At 46.8% G+C, this 19,796-nt stretch overlaps 1 protein-coding gene and 1 long non-coding RNA gene across 3 annotated transcripts in view; one reads left to right on the top strand and one right to left on the bottom strand.

The window, feature by feature from the left end:
- Nucleotides 1-19,796, top strand: part of ANTXR2 (ANTXR cell adhesion molecule 2) — a 77,854-nt gene that overhangs the window by 18,347 nt on the left and 39,711 nt on the right. For both annotated transcript variants that reach the window (XM_064416325.1, XM_064416326.1), the window contains exons 8-10: nucleotides 6,010-6,070; nucleotides 7,028-7,123; nucleotides 9,765-9,834. In XM_064416325.1, coding sequence (XP_064272395.1) covers nucleotides 6,010-6,070; nucleotides 7,028-7,123; nucleotides 9,765-9,834 — 227 coding nt within the window. The remainder of the gene's footprint in view (nucleotides 1-6,009; nucleotides 6,071-7,027; nucleotides 7,124-9,764; nucleotides 9,835-19,796) is intronic.
- LOC135298584 (uncharacterized) overlaps nucleotides 486-19,796 on the bottom strand; it is a 250,881-nt gene continuing 231,570 nt past the window's right edge. Inside the window, exons 11-12 of the long non-coding RNA XR_010360586.1 lie at nucleotides 7,473-7,553; nucleotides 486-1,807 (exon numbers count right to left, since the gene is read on the bottom strand). This is a non-coding gene — a long non-coding RNA (uncharacterized LOC135298584). The remainder of the gene's footprint in view (nucleotides 1,808-7,472; nucleotides 7,554-19,796) is intronic.

The raw sequence follows: 19,796 nt of genomic DNA, 5'->3' as shown, positions 1-19,796 counted from the left end.
ATGTTCAGCATAGATTTAAACACTCTTTATGTTGTTATCAGGGCCCTCTCAGACATCACCTTCTATTACTGCCCCCCGCTTCCCATAAATTTATGACACTGACAGTCTGTGTGTTGCAGTGACAAGTACATGAGATAGGTACTTACCACTGTGTCTTGAAATATATATCCTGATGAGAGATGCAGCTCTTGATGAGGCTGGTTTTGTGGTTACCTGAGGGAGGAGCTTGGCACAGTACAAGAGGAAAGCACATCCTCATGGCAGGTCACACCATGAGCAGTGTTTAGTTTCTAGCTCTGTTTTCCTTACAGTTTTGCTCACCAGCTGTTCTGTATGTAGCATTCCTAGAGAACATTACAGACCCCACATTTGGGAGGGAGAGAGGAAAGAAAAGGGGTCTCCACAGAAAGCTACTACTGCCTGTAGCTCTGAGGCTGCCATGCAGGGTGCTCTCAGGGCTGTGCTGCCATCTCTGGCTTGTGCACACTCTGCTGGGAGTGTGTCTGTGGACTGTGCTCCAGGGACAGGCTTTGTGCGCCGACCAGGAGATAAAGCTGCAGGGATCTTTGTGCACACACCAAGTGTGGAAGCGATCCTGTTGTGCTGGGGGTTTTGCACAAGCCTTGCAAGGATGAGCTTTTAGAGGTGAATGTTTTCTCTTTAAAAACAGGTTCTGGAAATAGCAAGTTGGATACATTTGCTCTGTTACAGGATATACACTTTGCTTAGAGACTCATGCTGCCTTTCCCCAAAAATCACAGCAGCCTGATTTGTGGTCAGCTTCTGGTGAGCACTGATGCAAACAGAGGTGCAAGCTTGAATGGATCCACAGGGAAGAAAGGACACTGGTGGCCCTAGAAATCCTTAGTTGTTCAGAGTTGTTAGCATGCCAAGTCTGACCAGAATGTGTCAGCAGCTGTGTCCTTCCAGCAGTTCCTGGTTATTCTGACCTCTATCCCAGGAAGCAAATGCTTTACACAGCCATAGAGCTTCTCCAATTCTTGAAATCATTACGTGAAGAATCCAGCTGTGATGATGACCTACCCAAACCCCGTATGCAGTTTATAGTTCTGGGCAGGAACAGATGCCAGGCAAGTTATGATTTATGGTGCTGCCTGCTGCCAAAAACTTTTGAACTGCAATTGGGGCTAAGCGAAACCGAGTGAGGTTGCAAGACAAATTGACACTTAGCGTATTTTGCTAATTGTCTCTGTACGGTTGGGCTGCTCATGGCTTATTACTAGTGCATTGTTCTCACAATTACATGGAACACAACCTTCATTAGAGTCTTGGAAGGGAAAGTTGTTTGTGTAGCACTGTGCTGCCTGGTACAGCTCTGTTCCACAGCATGTGCTGAGGGAATGGCAGGCTAAATACTGAAAAGCTGCAGGAGCCATCCTGCTTTGGGGTTAAACACTGAGAACTTATAAGAGACAGCAGTGAGGTTGGAAAAAAAAAGTCCAGGAGAGCCAGGCCTGGTCTGTGACAGGCTATAGAGGTCCTGGAAGATCCACAAAGCACATTTTCCACAAGAAGAAATGTTGCACAAAGCAGGGGAAAGATCTCTGGCAAGGCAGAATTGATAAACAGAGGTGGAGTTTGCAGAGACCACGAGCAGTGGGGAGCTTGATGTCAGCCTGTTAGTTGGCTGTCTTTGTGCAGCGTGCTGCAGGGACATCTGCCCTTTCAGTGCTGATGTCAGAATTTGGGTGTGGGGTGTTTCTGCAGCTTGGGGCTGACAACACCCCAGTGTGCAGTCAGTTCAGACACCTGCAGGTCAGAAACAGGCAGTGTTGCTCCAACAGCTCTGGTGGGAGGAAATGTGTTAGTAATGACAAAAATGGGAGTCCACTGCTTTAAAAATGGTGAACTGAAGCTTCTGTGAGCCTTCAGGAACCTTCTAGTGGGAAGCATGTAGAAAGCCACGAGGACGGATGTGGATTTTAAGTACTCCTTAACAATCAGGAAAGTCTAGGAAAAATGCACTAGGTGAATAGTGAGGCCACATGGAAAAGCTGATAAAGCTTTTGGTAATGGGTAAATGGACCTGGATAAATGAACTTCCTACAACTGTTTTAGAAAGGCTTACGTGTGCTTACTTGTAAGCCACTGAAATAACCTGGAGACAGGTGGTTTAAAGCTCTACAGCCCCAGTTGGTATGGCTGTGGTGTTCTCAAAGGAGCTGGGCAGCCCAGCAGCTGATTGACAGGCAACCCTTTCAGCAAAGAAAAGCTTGTTTGGGCCGGTAGGACCTGAGGTGTGCCAGTGAGTTTGCATTAAGGGTGAGTTGGCTTGTGAGTGCTCCTGGGTGTCTTGGATGCCTCTCTTATGGTACCTTCTGCTCTCAGAAGTGTCCTGAAATTATCAAATTGCTTTACTGAGAGATGCTATAGAAACTGCACAGGGTCCACTCAAGAGCCATAAGAAGGGATTTCACTGAAGGGGTGGGAGGCTGCCCTGTGTGCATTCATCCCTGCCCGGCAGCAGAGTCAGCGTGGAGCACAAGCTGCATTTGTGCCACTTGTTCTTGTGTTGGCTGCTCTAAGAACTGGCCCTAAAAAGCCCCAGGGTTTAAAACATAACATCCTTGCTTGCTGCTGCTCACGCTGTATGGCAGCAATGTAACAAGTCCTGAACGTGGAGAAGCTACAGAACCATTTCCTATGCGGTCTGTTGTGCTGCTGTTGAACGAGTGGATGTTTGGGGCATGGATTCTATGTCTCATTTTTGTACTGTCCAAGAGACTGCCTCAGAACTCCACTGCCCCTCCTGTCCCAGCAGCCACACCTTTGCTAGCAAGCTCACAGCTGTGAGCTTTACCTGATGGACTCTTCCCCAGCTGGCACCGCTCCTGCACTGCACAGGTCGCCTCAGAAGGCGAAGAACTCCCTCTAGTCTTACCACAGCTCTCCACCACTGAAGCTGCAAGACAGCAGGACAAAGGCTGGCAGGTTTCTGCTCTATTTTGCTCTTGGGTTTGTGGGGAATTGGTTCTCTCTGGTAAAGCCAGCACTGGGAGGAGGGGGAGGGCAGGGAATGAGAGAAAAGCCTTTGTGAGCCTGGGAGCGGAGTCCTATATTTGGTGTGGACCTCTGGAGACAAAGTGGATGACATCAGTTCTCAGAATCTCTCCTTGCATGTTGTTAAAATATGGCAATTTGTCTTATAAATTTGAATTTATTTTTATGTCAGCAGAGTGCTTAACTATCCTGTCCAAGGATGGCCATATAGAGTTATTATTTCAGCTTTTATTGTGGGCAGTAGGTTTCTAAATAATGACTTTGCAGCATCTTGGATTATCCTGAACTGGAAAAGAGGGAGCACTGTATAGATTTTTGTGGAGTTTGTTTTGGTCTTGCTGACTTTGTAGCCCAGGTTTCCACAGCAGGATAATTTAAAGTTAGTTTTAAATTCTAAAGGACGGGGGTGTGAGGGCATGTTAAATAATGCACATGGATCATAAGGAAAAACGGGTAAGATGCCTTCACGTAATTTCTCCCCAGGGGGAAAGAACTTCCTATTGGAGTGCTAGAGTGCTCTGTGCTGGCTGGAAGGAATAGCTTGTATGGAAAGGGAAAACAGATAGGAAAGAGTGAGTGGGAACAATGAGAGGTGTCAAGTTTCTGTAACTTCTTCTAAGACATGCAAATACGTTCATTTCCCCCACACAAGAAAGCAGGTGCGGCAATTGCTGTATTGAAAATATTCTCAGTTTCCCGTGGTGGTGGGCAGAATCCTTGTGAGCCAAACCATACACAGGGCTGGTGCTCAGGACAGCTTGGACCCTGTACAGAGTGTGATGGCTTCCGTTTAACTCTGGGGAAACTCAGTTCTGAGCAATGTTTCCGTGTTGTTGGGAGGGACTGCTAAGGAGAACCCAGAACCTAAGCAGAGGTTAAGCAAAGAACTAGATTTGTGTGCTTCTGATGGGCTCCACCTGAATCCAGTTAGTCCTTGATGGGGTTTGATGTCTGCTTTTTAAGCAAACTTGATCCTTGAGGAGAGGAGCTTCTGGGGAACAGGCACATTTCTCTACCATTATCCTTTTTTATTTCCCCTCACATGTGGACTATCAAGAGGCTTTTTGAAGGATAGAAAACAACCAGACAAACTTACAAACCCAAATTTTAGTAGTTTCAGAGCTTTTTTTCACCCCAATATAAGCTTTGTTTGTGGGGGGGGGGGGGGGGGGGGGATGGTAGAATTAGGCCACCACCCTTGCAAAGAGAAGTCTCTAAACAGTGCAGCACACTTAAGCTAAGCAAAGGATGGCAGTAATAAAAATTATGAAAAATTATTGTCAAAGCAATTATTTCTAGGAGCAGTACTAGCATCTGGTATTTTCTGCTTTAGCCAAGAGCATGCATGAAAATGGATTCCATGCAGGAGATCAGTGTATTCTGACCTCTATTGAAATTTGGTTTTGTTCATGATTTGTGATCATTTTATCTACACTGTATTTCAGCTCAGTTGGGGTTGTTGTGTCTGCCCCTCCCAGTTTGTTCTTAAATTCAAAGGTAGTTAAATATATCCAGGTAGGATTTTCCTGATTTATATTGCATTTGGAAGCACAGTGTTAGAAAATTCACCCTGGGATGTAATGAAACTAGAGAACTACTGCTTTGCAAGGGAAGTCAGGTCCTGTCCCAGACTGTCTTCTCCTCTCCCCAGCCTCCAGGCATACCATTGACCCTTCCTCAGACACTGGGCAAATGGGGCCAGGACAGGGCTTGGAAGGTTCTCCCTCTAAAAACAAAATTACTGAATTCTGTGCTGCCTGCTGGATCTGTGCTTCACATAAAGCTGGCCTCTAGTCTCAGCTTCACTTGAGCTATTTGTCTGATTCTTCAGTGAAAACAACTGAACATGCTTTTGCAGCAAAGGAATAAAATGCTATACAAAATATTCCCCAGCCCCCAAACCAGCCATGGATAACTTCTCTCCACACTGCAATAAAGGCTGAAGCCCTTTTTTGGAAGCAAGATCCTTGGCTAATACGAACTGCTTGGCTTGCACTGAACTCCGGGCTACATTCTTTCCTAAGATCTCTGTTGCTGTGTCTCATCCAAATGCACGCGCCTGCGACGTCTCCATTTTTTAAAATACCACTTAATATTTAACACGGGTTTTAAAGCACTAAAAAAATCAATGCGTGCACAACAGTTTGTGGGGAGAGAGGCAATATTGGAAGTGTTCAGTGAGGCAAGATGCACTCTTTCTTGGAGCTTGGCATGCTTCTTGTCAAATCAGTGCCTACATGATTGTTTCTGCTGGGCCTGGATGTGTAGCAACATGAACCACTGGGAAACACCACAGAGTGCAAGGAATCCTACTGAGCAGAAGGCAGGAGTTAAGAGGGACATAGCTAGGAAGTCAGGGCAGCTCAGCAGCAGGCATACACCTGGCAAGTGGAGCTAGAGAGGGGACACTAACAGGACTCTCTGCTGTGCACGTGATCGCAGGGACCTGAACCGATGCCATGGAATGTTTATAAATGCCTGCTAAAAATACCACTGAGAACAGGAGAGCAGAAGTGAGATCCCTGTGCAGCAGCAGGCAGTGCGGTCAGGAGCGCCGCTGTCGCTGTGCCTCTCCGCGCAGGGCAAGGTGCCAGCACTGGCAATGACTATTGTGTGCTTGGCTTGACCAGGCTTCATTGTTGGAGGACTGCTTTTGACTGGGTTAGGTTTTGGATCAGGCTCCTTATGATTAATTCTTGGCTTAAACATTAGGATTGGGATTCATGGAAAATCAGGTTAGGGATCTGGACATCATTATATTTTAAAGGCTCTCTGGAGTTTAACAAACTAATCTAAGCCTTAGGAACTCCTAGACTTGACTGTGCAGTAGCTGCACATGCTCAAGGCAGTGTCCTACAAAGTCAGACTTAGCAAACCAAACCTGTAGCTGTATGTGCATTCTAGGGAAAAGCATTTGTTTGAAACTTAGATTGCTCTTTGAAATAGTGCTATGAAACGTATTTGTGATTATTTCTTCCTTTCCAATAGGTTTTGAAAAAATCGTGCACTGAGATTTTATATTTGGAGCCATCCAGTGTCTGTGTAGGAGGTAAAGTTTTATAATTTTTGTATACTATACAATTATTGTAGAACTGTGGTTTCCCCCTGTTTTATCCAAAGGAAAACTGCATGTCTCTAGAATAAAGCATCTCTAACTTAAGTCCTCAAGAAGTTAGAGAAACATGAGATTTCTCTGTTGCCTTCTTGTTCTCCTCAGGGGAGCTGACCACCAGGGCCTGCTCCATAGCTTGGGTAGTGCACGTGGAAGTTGGAGAGCATTTACCTGCCCCTCTCCCCTGAGTGTGCTCTGTACTTGTGTCAGATCTGCCCCAAAATCTGTGGAGTGTGAGAAAAAAGCACATGACTGCATTTTTGGGCAGCAAGAGAAATATATTAATGAAATAGAAGACTTGCACAGAATTTTAAGGCCTTGTCTTCTTTCTAAGCTTCATAATCCACAAATAGTTGGAGATCAATCAAAAGAAGGTAGTTGCAAAACGTTACTTGGATATTTTTGTGAAAATGTGGATGCTCTGGATGAAGTCAGTGCCCCTGGTAAAAAAAATGGTTTTCACTCCTCTGCACAGCTCACAGATAGCGTGGCCCTTAGGCAGCTTGCAGAGAAATAGTACTAAGGAGAAATGTTTTCTTCATCTGGTACTTCAAGTGAGCCTGAACAGAACAAGAATCCCCAATCCCCTGGGTTTGGGGATTCTTGTTCTGAATCCCCTGTTTCTCATTCACTGACAAGCTGTGTCTTACTGCAGCTGAGCCCCGGATCATACTGATAGCCTAAATTTCAGAGGGCTGTCTCAAGAAAGATTTGTGAACAAATCTTACCTTTGCTGATTTATAAGGAGAATTCGGTACCAGGGTTCAGGAAAAAAGGAGATCTCACTAAGCATTACTATGTTGTGCTTTGTTTATTGTAGACTAAATGAGATTGCTGTGGTCTAATGTAACTTACTGCAGTTTGGTGATTTTGTGTATTTGCTTTCCCCTCCAGAGGAGTTCCAGGTTGTCCTCAGAGGAAGTGGCTTAACCCTTGGTGGGAGAAACGACAGTGTGACTTGTACCTATCAAGTGAACGGAACGACGATCCGTAAGTGTGGACATCTGCCTGCGTAGCCCTGTAGTTACCTCAGCTCATGAAAATTCAGAGAGAAAAATAGCGAAAAGGAGGAAAGCTTGGAGGATTAGTAAAGGGAGAAAAGTTGTTTCACACTCTGCTCAGTGGTTTCAGTTTGCTAGCAGGTGCCTTGAGCTGTGAGCAGTGTTGGCAGCCCCCTCGCTGTGGGCATTAGCATGGTGAGAACTGTTTGGCTCCTGACGTTTGGGCAAGCAGATGTTTGCTGATGAACCAACCCGTGGCTGCAGTGTACTGACTGAGGTCCCTTTCTGCACGATAATCCTGGCCAAGACATCTCACTGCAATTCCCAGAGGCACTTACCTTGTTTTTTGCAAGGTCTCTGCCAGTCCTGGGTGGTGTGCCAGGTGTGCTGTGGGTTTCAGGGGCAGGTCAGTCCTCCTCCTGCAACAGCATAGAAAAAGGCCAGGTCAGAGCAGTGGTCTATTTGTCATGGTCCATGAGCTCTGTCTGCCCAGCATCAGGGTTTACTGCACAAAGCGATTCTGTTTCAGATTGTGACCATGACACCTTGTACTGGCACTTTCCTCTAGCTCATATGTGAGTTTGCTTTTTCTATCCAGAAGCTCAAATGGATGGCTAGGATAAGTACATCCAACTTCTAGATCTAAACAGAATTCCACAGAAGCCAGCTAGACTGGAAAAAAAAACCAAAAAAGAAGTTCAAGGAAAAAGTACAACTGATTTTTTCCCTGCCTAGTGTCTGATTTCTGTATTAGCCTGTCTTAAATTCCTACACAATTGAATTTGGGTTTCCAGTGCAGTTTCTTCCTTAGCCTGGAGATTGTATATACTGGAGTGGGCTGCCAGTTTCTCCTGCCTGTTAAATACCTACAATAATTTGGCAGAATAACAGGATAACCCAGTAGTTCTGGATGCAGGCAGCCTGTGTAAGTCAATTCCGCTTGTATAAATTTCCCTTCAGTTTCCATTACAATTGTCACCTCTGCTTCCCATTGCCCACAAACACTTGCTACCATCTGATGTGAGAATTGCCAACTACAGCTCTGGGCTGCTTGTTTTTTCTTGGCTTCAGAAAGGGGTGTGCTGAAGCACATGAGGGTAGGGGAATGGCACAGTGATGTATTGATTATAAAAACACAATCTGCTCTATGGGGTCTTGCCAGGGCCTTCTACATCCCCCCCGGTCCATGTCTTCAGCAATGGACAACAGCGAGAGGCTGGGGAGTAGTACAGGCAGAAAGCAAGGACATTTCAAGTGGTCCCTCCTGCAGTACACAGGGTCATTGTCCACAGCTCTCTGCTGGATTCTGACTGCCTGCTTCAGAGGATGCCTAGAGGGGGCCAGTGGAGCCAGGATGAGCAGGAAGACAGGGAGGGCGCTTGGAGCAGTAGCAGGAGGAGGGAGATGGTCCCAAGAGAAGGACAACCTTCCCTGTGTCATTGCAGTCCCCTCTACAGAAGACTGGCAGTCCCTCTGCAGAACCCTCAGTATGTGAGGGCACTTGGGTGAGGATGTGCTGGTGTTGGAGTTCCCCTCACTGAGAGCCTGGCCTCTCTTTGGGACCAGCTTCTGAGCACACCCTCACTGTGTCAGCTCCCCTGCTTTTAAAGGATGCATTTGGCATCTTTCTCCTTCTGCATTTATAAAGAACCATTACCAAATGCTAGAAAGGAAACCTGCCAAATGGAGCTGTGGGATAGAAAAATAATCTATGAAACATACCATTAAGACAAAAACATATGGCAATGTGCTAATCCCTCTTCCCCACCTCACAACTAGCCCCAAATCTAGGCCAAGCAGTCAGTGCAGATTATAGCACATATGAAAAGCTCATTTATGCCAACAGCTCCTCCTTCAGCTGCCCCTGAACTGCTTGTCTGTCTGCCTGTTCCTGAAATACAGGACAGAGTCATCTCCAAGTTGATCTGGCAGATCACTTTCTGCTCTCACCCCACAGTCAGGAAATAGTCCTTGCACAGAAATCGTTAGTCCTGCAGTGGGGAAGTTCAGGCTGATGGTTCTGCACACAGAAACTGAATTTTCCCCAGCTTAGCAGACACATGAGGCAAAAAAAGCTCCATCCTCCCCTCCTCACATCTGCCGAACAGAAATGCTGTACTGGACACAAGGCTCTACAAATAAATGCTTCATGTGCTCTAGAGATAGGTGCTTTCTAAGCGTAAGAGGTTTGCAAAGCACACAGACTCAAAAGCAGAGGAAACACTGGAGAAAAACACACTCAAGTCACAGCTAATAAAACAGTCCTGCAATGCAATGCACGGGGATGGAGCCAACTACAAACAAACCTTCATCTTCCAACTACCAGGAAACTGCTAATAGTGTTCTCACTCTCCACAAAGACGGTGTCAGTTCTAGGAAGTGTTCTCTCTGGAAGAGCATGAGCTGACTCGAGTAGCTCCAATAACTATAACGTGGGCTCACCTGGCATTTACAGCCAGCTCTGGGGCTCTGTGTTCTTACGTTGGGCCTGCCTTGCTGCCAATTTCAGCCAGGACAGACCAGTAGGGAGCATGGGAATGGAGGCACCTCACAGCAGCATGGCTGTTCACATGGCAGCTCCACACCTAAGCTGCACAGCATAGTAAGCTCATGTGATTTTTGTTTTTCAGATGAAAGGCCTAAAACAGTACAATCTGATTTTTTGCTCTGCCCTGCACCGATCCTGTACAAAAGTGGCCAGTAAGTACTGAACCAAATGCCAGCCCATGTTTTGCTGGAATTTGGCACCATTATAGCTGACATTAACTGGGAGGGGTTTGGCTGAAGGCAATATTTTGTTGCTTTTACAGAGGGTGGTTTGTTGTTGCATTTTTTCTCCCCTTCTCGTGTTATTTCCCTGGTGTATATGCCAGATTTGGAGTGGACTTTGAGTAGTCATCTGTGACCAAACCCATTTGGACAGTGCCTTAAAAATGAATATTCAGCCAGTTTATGAAATACTGAAAAGATCTGGCTTGTTGTAAAATCTATGCAGATTAGCTGTTTTAACATGCTCTCATCCAGATCCTCTTCAGGCCCACTGTTACAGAGATGACATTATCACTGACACTTACAAGCTATTATTAAAATTAGGTGTCAGGACATGTACCCCTGCTCCACACATCCTGGTCCAGTGAGTTAACAGCTCCAGCACTGGGGCTAAACTGCAGCTCTGGCCTTATTCTCAGTGTCACCGGCCAGGGCTGCACATTACTTCTGGCCCTTGGAGAACTAATCCTTCCCTCCTCCTGTCCAACTCAAAGGTGCCTCAGGGCCTTATGATCACTTGGACTTCACTGTGCACATTTCGGAAGACCCTAAGCTAATCTGAAGTCTGAAAACTGCACATCAGATCTGGGTGCTGTGGGAGGGCCAAGGCTTTGGCTGTTGGCTTCCTGCCTGCTTATCAAGTAGTTATTCCCAGAGACTTACTAGGCATGAGGCTAATGCTAATCCAATGGGAAGCACAGCAGTTCTGCACTGGCCTTTATGTTTGGCAGTTCAGGAGCTGAAGAGGTAAGCACGATGTATGGATGACTGGTCTGTAGCTACATTTCTGACTTGAGCAACAATCAGCCGCCCCAGTTGTGCTGTCAGATGGAGAGCAAAGCTCCACATCTGGTTTGTGTGTTGAACAGCAGGCTGGGGGAGGGAAGCTGGAAAGAAGGAAGAACGTTCAGTGCTTGACCCCAGTGGGGCGGCTCGGGCCAGAGGGTTTGCCTCCTGAGCTGTGTCATGGCTGGCAGGGACAACATGCAGAGCTGCATGCAGAGGGAGGGTGAGGGATTCAGTACTGATGTGTTTCCTGATGTTGCTTTTCACATGGCTGTGTGACAAATGCATCTTGTGCCACATGCAGCAGGGTGTCAGATCCCCGTGCATCCCACAGTGCAGCAGCTCTTCAGCTTCTGGCTCAGCTAAAACCAGTCAGCCCCACCACAGCTGTAAGGGAACTGATTTTGTCGTCAGGACAATGTCAGTTAGTTGGGTTTAAACCCCTCCTCCCCAGGCCAGGTATTTTAGTGCATTTACTGTACAACAGAAGAGCAGTAGCAAATTACATACACTCCCAGTATGAAGCATACATTACACACAGTCCCAGTATGAAGCTCCCTAAAAGCTGATGCTGTAAAGGCTTTTCCACACACAGTTTGTCCCAGAGTACATACTCAGCCAGTCCTGCCAAAGGCATGTGAAGTGCATGACATATTTGTAAAGGTTAAAGCTGTGCAAGTTAGTTGCACATGTTGCATTTTCCCCTTACACTGTGGAGTGGTACTGAACCAGACAGCTGCCACCCTGGAATTGCAGTGTGGAACTGCACCTCAGCACAATACAGTCGGATTGCAGAAAAACACCTTTTCCCAAGTTAGCATGTGAAACACAGTTCCCTGATATCCTATTGAAGGAGTTGGAGCTCTGGCCCAGAGCTGAGCAGTTTACTGTGCAGAAGACTGACAGCTATGAAAGATATGTACGTACTTGAACTCTTAACTTCCCATTGGCACAGCCTAGACTAGTGCTGGATATCTCCCAGTAATTCCTCATGTAGTGGAGCTAATATTAGTCACTAATGTAGCAACAACCGCTCTGTTCTTTTCTAGTGCTCTTTTGGGTGGAATTAAGGGAACACAAGCAGCCTAAGTTACCTTGCTGTGTGACTTTTAAACCCACAGTTTAGTTTCCGGGTGAACAGTCAAGACTCATGTAACAGGTTTCATCATATCTTTTCCGAATCAGAGAAACTTCTTGTTGCCTGATGAATTAGCAGTTTTCACATGCAGAGCAATGCTATGCTGTGTGAAATAGATAAAATGCCAAAGTATTCAGGATGTTGTGTTGGTGAGCCCCTGCTCTCCTGGAATTTGGCCATGGTGTGTTTCTGCTTCCTTCCCAGCTGTTGGCTGCATTGAGTCTGGAGCTTCCCAAGTGCCAGCTGTAGATTAAACCAAGCATTTTTTTCAGTCTGCTTTTCCACAGTACCCTGTAGCAGATGGATGTATCATCCTTAGGTTGGGTGACAACATGACTGTGCTGCCTGTGCCATTTAAAATCCCTTCTTGTCATGCTGCTTCTAAAGTGCAAAATTCCCTAGTCTGCTTACAAACCCAGCCCACTTACAAGGCTCCTGATCAGCTAACAGCTGACAATTATTCACAATTTTCACACAAGCAACCCATACCGTATAAAACAAGTTACGAATTTGAAATAAAGCAGAAAGGGAAAGTACACATACACCTGGCAAGAAGGTGAGGAGGCTAACCCAGGTTGAATTGCTTTGAGAGATCATCTATGCACTGTGATGGCAGGTGTAACAACACAATCAAGCTGGTTAGTAAACAGGACTCTGATACTGCTGCACTGCCCATTTAAAAGTCACATTTTGAGGGTCTCAGAATATTTGAGAAAATCAGTTTCCCTTTTTAGCAGAGACTTGGATTGGTTGTCCTGCCACAGCTTGAGGGAATCAAACCAAGCCAGAGGCAGCTGTGACCTCTCCATTACTGTACATATTTCTGTTGCCATTGTGCCTCCGAAGACAATCAGAGCCCCTGTCTCTTTCAAGAGACTTCTAGTGATCACTGGCCCTGAACACTAGTACAGGAAAAACAGTGCTATTTTACAAGTCTGCTAGTTTCCTTGCTAGTTTCACTTCTGCTCTCTCACTGCCTAAGTTCTGTGCGTTTGCATTCAGAACAATCTGTCTGTAGGCTTGGCTTCACCTGCAGCTGGCTTCTGCTCTGTTGAGCCATTGGTGAAACTCCCTGTGCCTTGCATGGAACACCAGTGGGAAAACAGCATTTCTTACACTGCCTGAACTCTTACAAATTTGCTTTTATTAGGTGAGTGGATGACAGTAACTACAGTTCAAATTAGTGCAAGGAAACATTGCTTTACTGAAATGCTTCTACTGAATAGTTGTGTGACTACTACTTATCTCAGTCTATTTAAACTCTCACTAGAATATCGCAGTAACATTTTGGATCTGACGGTGCCTACTGCAAACATCCAGTCTTGTGCAGACTCTCCTCTAAGGCAGGAAAGGATGGATGTAGGCCAGGCAGTGGATTATTCAAACTGAACCAACAGGCTGAGGAATTGTCATTGTTCTTAAAATAGTTCAAGGAACTACAGAAGGCTGTTTTTCATGCAGCTGCAGTGCTGGCCAGCTTCCATCTTTGTGCATCCTGCACTTGAACTCAGGTTTTGCTAGGACAGAAGAACGCAGCGTCCTTCTCCTTGGGCTCAGAATCTTAAGGAATAACAGAGTCAAAAAAGGAAAATCCCAGCCTAAACCTGAGTCTAAGTGAAACTTCTCTCACAGGTACCTCGGCTTGATGAGCAGCTTGCGTGCCAAGGTGGGACAGTCCACACTGCTGCTATTAGTGACCTTATTTGCCCTCTATTCAAACACTGCTGTCTTCAGCTTCCATTTATGGCTTCCTACATCCTGTCCAACACAAACAGCTGGTGGCACTTAACGAGTGAAGATGCAATAGGAATTATTTGCTGGGTGGTAGGAAGGAAAGTGACTACGGTATTGCCAAATTCTTGGTTACCTGCAGCTTCCAAGGAGCTGATGGAGTCTGGGGCAGCTCACTTGGCACAAAGCACACAGCAATGCAGGAGGCAATCTGTTACCCATCACATGCCTCACATTCAGCTCTAGGGGCTCTAGGGTTTCTAGGTGCAACATGTTTCCATGGCAGTGGAACAGGGGTACCTTGAATCTTGCTTTCCATTTTCTAAGTGTCATTTTTATTAATACCAGCACCAGCTGTAAGGGGAAGAGTATGGACACATGAAAACAAACAGACACGGGGGTGAATGGATTGTGGGCTCCATCCTTCAGATTACCTCACTGGGTTTCTAGACAGCTGTCCCTTTGGAGAGCAGCTGGAAGGTGCTCTATGGAGTGTTTGTCATAGTGCAGGCTCCTATCCAGGGATCATGACTGTTCCTGCTACCCAAAGGTAGATCCTCTTCTGCCTTGACTTCATTCACTGCTGCCTCTGACCTGGGAGCCAGGAACTGACCAGCTGCTTTTGTGTCTTGCATTCCGGGGAACCAGAGCCCATTCCCTTGGGACAGTGCTGGTCCCAAATTCATGGTGCAGGCAGGATGCCAAGCAAGTGCTTGCACCTCCAGGCACATACCCAGTACATGCAGCAGCAGGGAAGCCAGTCTTTGCACATTTGATTTAACTATACCAAGGAATAATTTTTTCCACTGTTACTTCTCTTTTCTTCCCCATCAGCTGCAGCCTCAAGTCTCTTTGCTTTTTCCCCTGTGCCACTGTGCTGGCAGCATGGCTAGGCGCTCAGCTGAGGCATTACCTGTGCACTCCAGCATTCATTAGGACCCTGTGAACCCCTTTCACAAATTTATTTCTTGCTGCAGCTCCTCTGTGGAATTTGTAGTTTTCCCCTTCTGTTTCCTGTGCTTGATAAAGGCAGTCAAGTAGGTAAAAGCAATGTTGAAGAAGTGATGCTTTGTAAGGTGACTGATGGTGAATATGTTTGCCTAATTAACTTGTGGCTAATAATTCTAAGCCATTAAGTAGCTAGTTAGTACATGCCTCGAATAAACACATCTGGTGCTGCCCTGAGTGGAGGTTGTGGCTGTGTGTGGGTGACAGATGTGCAGTTTCCCCAGCGCTCCCTTTTCCATGCTGAGCAGCACGGCAGTGCCGCAGCTGGAGCCAGGCAGCCTCGCAGCAGCTGCGCGCTCCCCGAGCGGCCCCAGGGACTTGTGCCTCCTCTCCTCAGCTGCCCAGCCACTGCAGCCTGCTCTGGTGCCTCAGAGCTGGCGTGCAGCTCCAAGGAACACCCTTCTCAATAGCTTAGAGGCTCCTGCCTTCTGGGCTGGAAGGCAGCAGGAAAAGGGGATAAAATGTCAGGCCACCCAAGGAGCAGAGCTCAGAATTGCCCAGCCCTGCAGATTGATCTCTTGCTGAACAGCAGGTATTGGGAATGATCACGCCTTGCTGTGTCACTGCCTGGAACTGCTAAGGCTGGACTTGGAACAACATTCCAGGGAGGGAAGAGTCCTCCTGTGGAGGACAAAAGCCTACTCCTTTCTATGGGCAGTTACTTCCTAGGGTGGCAGAGCTCATAACTCTCATCAGTCTTAGAGGTGAGAATAGCTAGGATGAGCTCCATGCAGGAAAGACCCTTTCTTCCACCTTGGCTTTTGCCTGGTTTTTCAGGTCTTGGCTTTTTGTGGTGGGGCTGTTTAAACTTGGGTGTTTTCCAGACAGAGGAAGGAGTTACAGCAATGAAATAAACAAACAGCAGAATATTTTGCAAGAGGCTAGTTTGCCAGAAATTACGTTTTAAAAGTGAGACTTAAGTTCTGAGTTACCAAGGGGCAAGTTAAGGCTTATTCCTAGTTCTGAGGGCACATGAATCCTCCTTACACTGTAACTGCCCCATAATGTCCCACACAAGCTGTCATTAGAGCCAGAGCTGCAGGCCCAGCCCATGACCTCTGTTTTGTCAGACACCAACAATAGCACAGCTGCCCCTGCCTGGCTGGGATCTCAGACCTGCCATTTGGCACGAGGAACAGAGCAAATTGGATAAATACACATAAACACATTGGGAAGGGAGGGAAAACAGAACAGAATGAACCAGAGCAGCAACCCACAACTTGTTTGATAGGGATGATTTAAGTAGGCATATGGTATAGTTAAATGTGCTTTCAAAAACATTGGCCTGATTCTTCAAGCAAACACAAAATAAATATCTGAATAGCATGCGAGCCGATCCGGCAGCATTAGTGCTCTCAGAGGACACACTCGAGTGCTCGGGCTGACACACTGACATTCCCACACCAAGTCAGTGCCTCATGTTAGCATGGCACAGTTGTACCTCCCTCTAACACTGCAAGCCTCAAAAGCAAGCAGGCCACGAGCTCGTAATTACACCTGACCTAGCAGCCAGTGCCACACCTTGCTGGCCCAGAACAGCCCAGCCACACCTCTCACAGCTGGATTCATCCAGCAGTGCCACTGCCCTCACACACACCCAGCTCTGGAACTCGCTGGGTGCTCACCTGACACCCCTCTGCAACATCGGGTTACTTGGTACCTCAGGCACCACCTGCAGGTTACACCTCACCTTTGGCTCACCGTGCTCTACCAGATGGACAAACAGACAACAGCAGTAACCTGAGACAGTCTTATCTTACCACAAAGTCCAAACTCACACTTAAAAGATGCCCCTGACAACCCCCCAAGGTGTTTCTCCCACAGAAGCTGCCCACAAATACCGAAGTACACAAATCCCTGTGATTTCCAGTGCACACAGGCACACACACACACCTATTTAGTCAGACAAGCCCAGAACTTGGTCCGGGTCATGGAATTGTGCAAGACACCCCTTTGCCTGTCTAAATGGGTGCTGAGAAAGGTGTGTGGAAATTATGTGAGTTTTCTGATAACATGGAGGTGAATAGCTGAAAACCAGAGGGAGGAGAGCTGTTGCTTACTATGGCTACCTTTACTACTGTTATTTTTGTTTTGTCACTTTTTCTTCCTCTGCTGAGAAAGGTAAAAATTTAGAAAAGCTGTTGTCAGCAAAGGCAGACAGAGTGTTTGCAAGCTGCAGCTCAGTCTCACATGTCTTTCAGGGTCACTCAAGAAAGGATTAATATGCTGTGGCTGTGTTGAGTATTTCTGTTCTCTCTCTCTCTAAGTGACACTGATCTCTTTCTGTAGTGCTGTTCACTAAGTAGCCTTAGCAGAGCCTTGTGGCAATGCAGACAGGGGTGTCATTTGGCCACAGAGATGAATTACTCACTAATGTATGGGGCAGTGCTTGTGCTGAGCCACTCGAGAGCTTGGCAGCTGGTGTCAGCATGCAAGTGTGGGTTAAAGGACCAATTTTCCAGGCCTCATCCTCAGTCTGAAACCTGCATGGTGACTACATATCACTTGGAAAAAAACATTGTTCAGAGACAAGGGGACCAATTAAAATGAGAATTCGGTAAGACTAGCAAGTTAAGAGGCAGGATGTTGACTAAAATATTTCCCATTCCACATAACACCGCTCACTAGCGTGAAAAGGCAAAAGCACAAAGAGCCCAGTTACCTCTCAGAGGCCAGCTGTCCTTTGAGATGCATCAAATGGAGGCAAGCAGGTAGCCTGCTGCTGCTGCAGGAGATCCCAGCCCCCAGGATGAACTCTGGGCTCTCTCAGCTGCTCAGTCCTCTTCCAGCCTTGCCAGCAACTCTCTGATGTAGGAGATGCAGCCATTTCCAGCACCAGCCAAAGAGGAAGCACCCTCTGTTTCTCCCTTTTGACTTCCTGCTGCTCAGCAATTGGTAGGATGCCAGCTGCAGGTCAGGCTCTTTTCACCTGTTCACTGTTGTTTTCACCATTGCAGAGCCCCTCAGGGTGCTCAGGTGAAGGCAATACCCCCCCACTGCTGCTGTGCCCGTGGCCAGTCCAGACCTGGGCAGGATATTGGCATTACCCTCATTGCAAACAGCCGGGCTTCCCTGCGCCCAAGGGGGTCAGAACTGCTCCCACCTGCACCGATTCTTCCTGTTGCAAACTCACTGAGGTGAAGTGTTTAATGTAGGCACATTAAACATTAGAGTTAGGGTGTATTTCCCTACACAACGTTTTATTCCAACATAAATAAAAGACAGTATGGTTCCCAGTGTCTGGTGGTCCCATGGGACATGGTTCCCATGTGTCTGCTGCTCAATGGGACAACCTGCTCCCTCCAGAATAGCCAGAGAAATCAACTCGGGTGGGGGGAAGCCAGAAATATGGCTGGAGTAGGCTTAATGTCTGTCATAAATATTAATTTCTGCAAATATTTTAGAAATACATTTAGTCTGACACAATTAGGGTATGATGGGACCTATTCACAGATGGAAACATCCTCAATGAATTGTACAGGCTAACAGGCCCCTCAGCCATATGGACGTGGTGTTAAGATCAGTAGTAATTTCTGGTGCAGTCCTTCATGTCCCTCCTAGGGCACACAGTGTTCCCAGAGCATTAGCGAGGACTGCGTGAGCAGAACTAAGTGCTGCACATCGTGCAGTGGCCATAGGATCCCGAGCTGAATTAATAGCCTGCTTTAACAGAATGATGACTTCTCATACCCTGCTACTGCGGGTTCCCATGATTCCACAAGATCAGAGTAGTTCCTTACTGCCTTCCCCCACAGTGGGTGAATTCTCTCACATTCCCTAGGAGTTCCCAGCAGTGAAAGTTTGTGTCCTGTTCCTTGGAAAGTCAAGCCCAGACAGACAGCATATTGGACATGTGGCTGGAAAAGCTAGAGAGTTCCAAGGTAACAACAGGGAGTCCTAAAGAACCATCATGTGAATTTCTGTCAGTGCTAAGCTACACCAAGAAGGGCAGGGGGACAAGTTTGTGCTAATTCTTTACCAGAATCCCCAAACACCATAATGAATTCCAGGATGAGCAGGTCTCGTTGTTCTCAGGAAAAGAGTGCTCCTTTTTATGCCTGCGTGGCTGATGGGAGGAAGACACCTCTGACCACTTCTAACTGTCCCATGTCCTGTCCCCAGCACAGTTCCCACTGAGTGAATGGTCCCGGGGCTCCCCAGGCACAGCTGGCCTGTGGCATAGTGGCACTGCACCAAACAGGACAGGCAGGGCTGGAACCCTGCTCCAGGAGAGCTGTCCCTGTCCTTGTGCAGCGGGGGCTGTGGGTCTGTGAAGAGCACCACACCCAGAAGCCCACATGGGAAATCCCTTCCTGGGTGTGTTGCCCCCTCCTGAGGCAGGGATGAGTCCCTGGATGCAGAGCCATCTTTGTGGTCCAGGAGTGTTTGTTAGCAGAGCCCAGGGAGTGAGTCCTCTGTGCTTGGGTCAGGGAGAACAGAGGGGTAAATGTTAATTGCACCCCAGCAAGCAGTGCCCAAAGACATCAGAGTGAGGTTGATCAGATGGATCAACCGTATTATAAAGCTATCCATTTATTTCATGAAGGCAGTGTTGGAAGGGAAAGTGCCCTTAAAATACACAGAACTATTTTTTGCCTTCCTCCTGTGTACAGCATTTTTGCTGTTTGAGTGCAGGCATTTGATTCTGAACTACCTTTGTCACCGTAATTTTAGTAACTTTTTGAGCAGTTGCCAGTTTCATTTTCAGTGCGTGAAAACTGGAGGTAAATTATTTATTACTTCCAGCAAATGTCTTTCACAATTGTATTTAATTTTTTCATCTCTTTTAATGGGTCATAAAATGGCAGTCTTTTAGTAGCTTCCCATAAAGTAAGGAGCAAATGAATACTTTGCAAATAGGTTACCGTGGATGGAAACGTCAGCTGTATTTCACAGGGAATGGGAGGCTTTAGACCAGAGCTGCAGGGACATATGGCACTGGGCCACATCCCTCTGCTGTCACAATAAACCAGCAGTGGGCATGAGGGAAGGAATTGCAACTGTTTGGTCTCCTCAAGTTACATTTTTGGGTAAATTGTGTATTAGCATGGGCAGTGGGCCAGGACCGACGCAGCTTCAAGTCGCAAGAGTCTTGTGGTTACCTTTGGTCAGAAATCAGAACATTTTTAAAAAGCTCTTTTCAGACTTAAGTTTTCCAGGATTGGTTCCCATCCAAAAAGTGATATTGCACAGACAAAGGATAGGAAAATCCCTTCCACATGGAGGAAGG

Source organism: Passer domesticus, chromosome 4, assembly GCF_036417665.1.
Source record: "Passer domesticus isolate bPasDom1 chromosome 4, bPasDom1.hap1, whole genome shotgun sequence".
NCBI classification, from domain to species: domain Eukaryota; kingdom Metazoa; phylum Chordata; class Aves; order Passeriformes; family Passeridae; genus Passer; species Passer domesticus.
Note: the sequence above shows the minus strand (reverse complement) of the source record. Positions and strands in the feature narration are given on the sequence as shown.